General features: G+C 38.7%; 1 protein-coding gene across 1 annotated transcript; it reads left to right on the forward strand.

Annotated features, from left to right (window-relative positions):
- Positions 1-254: 254 nt before the first annotated feature.
- On the forward strand, positions 255-3,023 carry LOC149258794 (uncharacterized). Its single transcript, XM_089373169.1, has 2 exons — positions 255-2,370; positions 2,474-3,023. The coding sequence occupies exons 1-2, from the start codon at positions 289-291 to the stop codon at positions 2,645-2,647; spliced, it is 2,256 nt and encodes a 751-aa protein (XP_089229295.1). The 5' UTR covers positions 255-288; the 3' UTR covers positions 2,648-3,023.
- Positions 3,024-3,452: the final 429 nt, after the last annotated feature.

The raw sequence follows: 3,452 nt of genomic DNA on the forward strand, positions 1-3,452 counted from the left end.
TTAAAAGTTTTAGCACTGATGCTCCACATTATGCTTTTCGTAACCCTCACATGCTCTATCCCATCTTTTGATAAACACTCCTGATTACACATTATTGTCCACATAATGTGTAATCTCACAGCTTGGTTTTCTATGCCGACTGTCTCCGTCCTCAAACCTTTCTCTTTATTTATAATCCTCTCTATTTATAATCTAATACGGCAACATATTGTTGTAAAATATAAAATCCACATTTCCTGGGTGGAAACCAGAAATCTGAGCAAAGGTTCGAATATTGGCCATCTCAATATGGGCAAAGAAGAGCTTGCCTTTTATCGAGAGGTCTCCATAAATCTGATACTATCCTGCATTTGCGGACTTATATTTGCCATCCTGCTCTCTTTGGATTGGTACAAGGCTTTCAAGAGGAAAGCCTATTGGATCCCAGGTGAATCTCTGGTTATTAGCGCCCTTTTTATTCAATTGCTCTCTTTTATTGACAATTTCAATATAACTGTAAATTCAGATGACAGGGAGTTAAAAGCCGACCAGGAACATATTTTGTTTCACAATCCACTGTTAAGTGAGAGCAAAAGAGTTATGATATGTGTTTTCATTAGTTATTTACTTCCTGCGGTGGTCCGTTCGGGTTTGGGAACTGTGTGGGGCGGTATTGGAGCGTTGGTATTAGTTGTAATATGGCATATGGGTATTGAGGTTTACTTCCTTCTGAAGTCCATGAATTCTGTTTTGAAAAACTATCCGCGTAAAAGGATATGGTTCGCAGTTTCCTACGCGACCCTCTTCACAGCTCTCATATTGTTTGTTGTACTCTTCAGCTGCGCAGTCATAGCAGGTAAAAGCATTCGAAAGATCATCTCTCAAAAGGTTCAGTTAGCACTCTCATGTTGTTGCAATTGCCCGGAAAAACAAGAGTGTGACAACATTGAGAATCACGTCCTCAAATGTTGGATCCTGTGTCGTGCTTCCCGACCTGACTATATCATGGCCAGATCAGTTTTCATTTCATTTGCAGGCCTTCTTAACACAGTTTGCTTTGTGTTATTAGTAGCTACATGGGGTTGTTGGTGGAAGGATTTCGTAGAGGACTTGAAGATCATTAGTATACTGGTATTTTTGATGCACTTTGTGTTCATCCTTATAGGATGGATAGTGATGTTATTCAGATGGTTCACAGCCGTTATATACTTTCCCAGGGATGTGCGGTCCTTGTTTCACATGGAAGATTTCTGGACAAGAAGTATAGTTGATATGAAAAAGGATCTGGATGCGCATTTAACATCCGGATTGTTTCGTGGGAAAAGAAATCTTGAAAGAACCCCATTAGAAACTATCGTTGTGAATTTAATCACAACATTTAGGCCTCATTATTTATTATTTATGATGGTGTTTTTGCTTCAAAAACTTATAGTTTCACTGAGCAAAACCTGTTGGTGTTTAACGGAACTTGCATTCCGAATGATCAGGCCTTTCATCATGAGCCGAGAAAACAATGCCCTATTGTTTGACTTGAACGGATCAGTACTAAAGACCGATCAATTTTACCAATACAAAGCAGCTTTGGACATCATACGAATGCCAGGAGAAACCGCCAGCAGCCTGTGGATAGCAAATCTATCGGCCTTTAAGAAAACAGAGAATAACATGAAGAATGGTTTTGAGATTCGTGATGGTACTTGTGCAGAGTTGATCACTTTAATGGGATACAAAACAGGGACAGTGGAAGATGAAGCTCCCACCTCTCTAGAAGAAGGAAAACAATTCCACGAAGTTGGAAAAAGTTCATGGAAATTGAGAGCAGTCTCGTTGATACATTTTATGATGTATTTTTATGACGGGACTAATTATGATGTCATCAAAGCTTCTTTTGAAGCTTACTCTCAAGCATGGCGTTTCATGGATATTGTTGATAGTTTAGATCCTGAAGGCCACTTAGTAAGTCTGACAGCCGACACAGAATTTGACACCATTAAGAAGATTTGGGGCTGTGTCAATCCACCCAACAAGAACGTCTCAAACAAATTACTGGAAGAGAAGATAAAGAGTCCACTGGAACTGCTTATGAAACAGTGTGAAGTAGAGGAAAGAACAGCCGCCATAGAGCGTCCAGAGGACTCGAGGGACTGGATGGCAGTCGCAGCAAAAATCAGCTTGTATAAAGTATGGAAAATAGTGGATGTTAAATCTAGTTCAGCTAATGCAATCCATCACTTAAGATCTTTATTGGCAAACCTTATTGCCCATTGCATGGAGAAGGAACTGGACAAAGCAATGATAGGTAATTGTCATAAATGGGTAGAGGAGGGGAGGGAAAAAGAGATATTCAATGCAGCATTCATAGCTGGGAAAGCCAAGGCAGTGCGGAAAAAGGTACAAATTTATTAATGTTCTCAACGTGCAACTTGAAAGGTGTTTGAAAGTGATGTATTGATAGGTGTTAAAATTTCTGACCTTTTGATATTTTTTTCTCCAGATAAAAAGCAGCCATGCAGTACGTGATCAGACTGAAGTTGTGGCAGGCGAAGGTCACGATATAAGTGAAGCAGAGCCTCTCGAGGGCGAAGGCAACAAGGTAATTGAAAAGCATGCACAAAATTCAGGCGACTCTCAAGCGATCCGTGATATTGAAGCAGCTGAAGGATTATAAGTGTTATGATTAGCAGGTGTACTAATTGTAGTAAATATGTAATTCCTATCAAAACTGCTGGTTTGTATGTATGTTGTCATCGATGGACTTCTTGGTTTGTATGTTGTGTTGTCCTCGATGGACTTCTACTGGGTGTGGTTTGTATGTTGTCCTCGATGGACCTCCGCGGGGTGTTGTGACCTCTACGCGGTTATGTGGTACAATTACATGTACAGTTTGCTTAACCAATGTGGCTGATTTTCAATTTAAAACAATGTATTGCACATTTGGCTTCTCTCGAGGAACCATCTGTCATTTTATGTTCCAACGTTTCATAATTAAGTGTCCATGTCCACTCTAAACACACAAACAAGGCATTCGGCAATATTCCAGCTTTGTAGAGTTATTATTACAGCTAAGTAAGTCGTTTCCCAAGATCAACAGAACTTTGAGCCATTGGTTTTTTCAATATTTTATTAATTTCGAAATTTGCATTCATTTGAAATTTACCGAGAAAATCGGTAATTTAGGATTTTAATTTTTTTATAAAATTGTTATGGTTTTCATCATGGTTTTCAAATATATAAATGGGAAAGCGTGTAAGTTAAGGATAAGTGTATTTTACAAGTCACATAAATGTATTGCTTAACGTTAGACATAAAATCTTAGCAAGATTATGAGATTTTTATAGTTTAAATCTAAGCCTCTATGTCGTGACACCATGGTACCCTAAAGTGGATATATAAATTTTAAGAATCAGGTAAATGTGCATGTGAGGTATGCAATGGCACCATCATAATATATGAAGGCCTTACCATAATCATGG

Source organism: Pinus tabuliformis, chromosome 6 (assembly GCF_031772625.1).
Source record: "Pinus tabuliformis cultivar Carrire ecotype Pingquan chromosome 6, CPIR1, whole genome shotgun sequence".
Lineage (NCBI taxonomy): Eukaryota > Viridiplantae > Streptophyta > Pinopsida > Pinales > Pinaceae > Pinus > Pinus tabuliformis.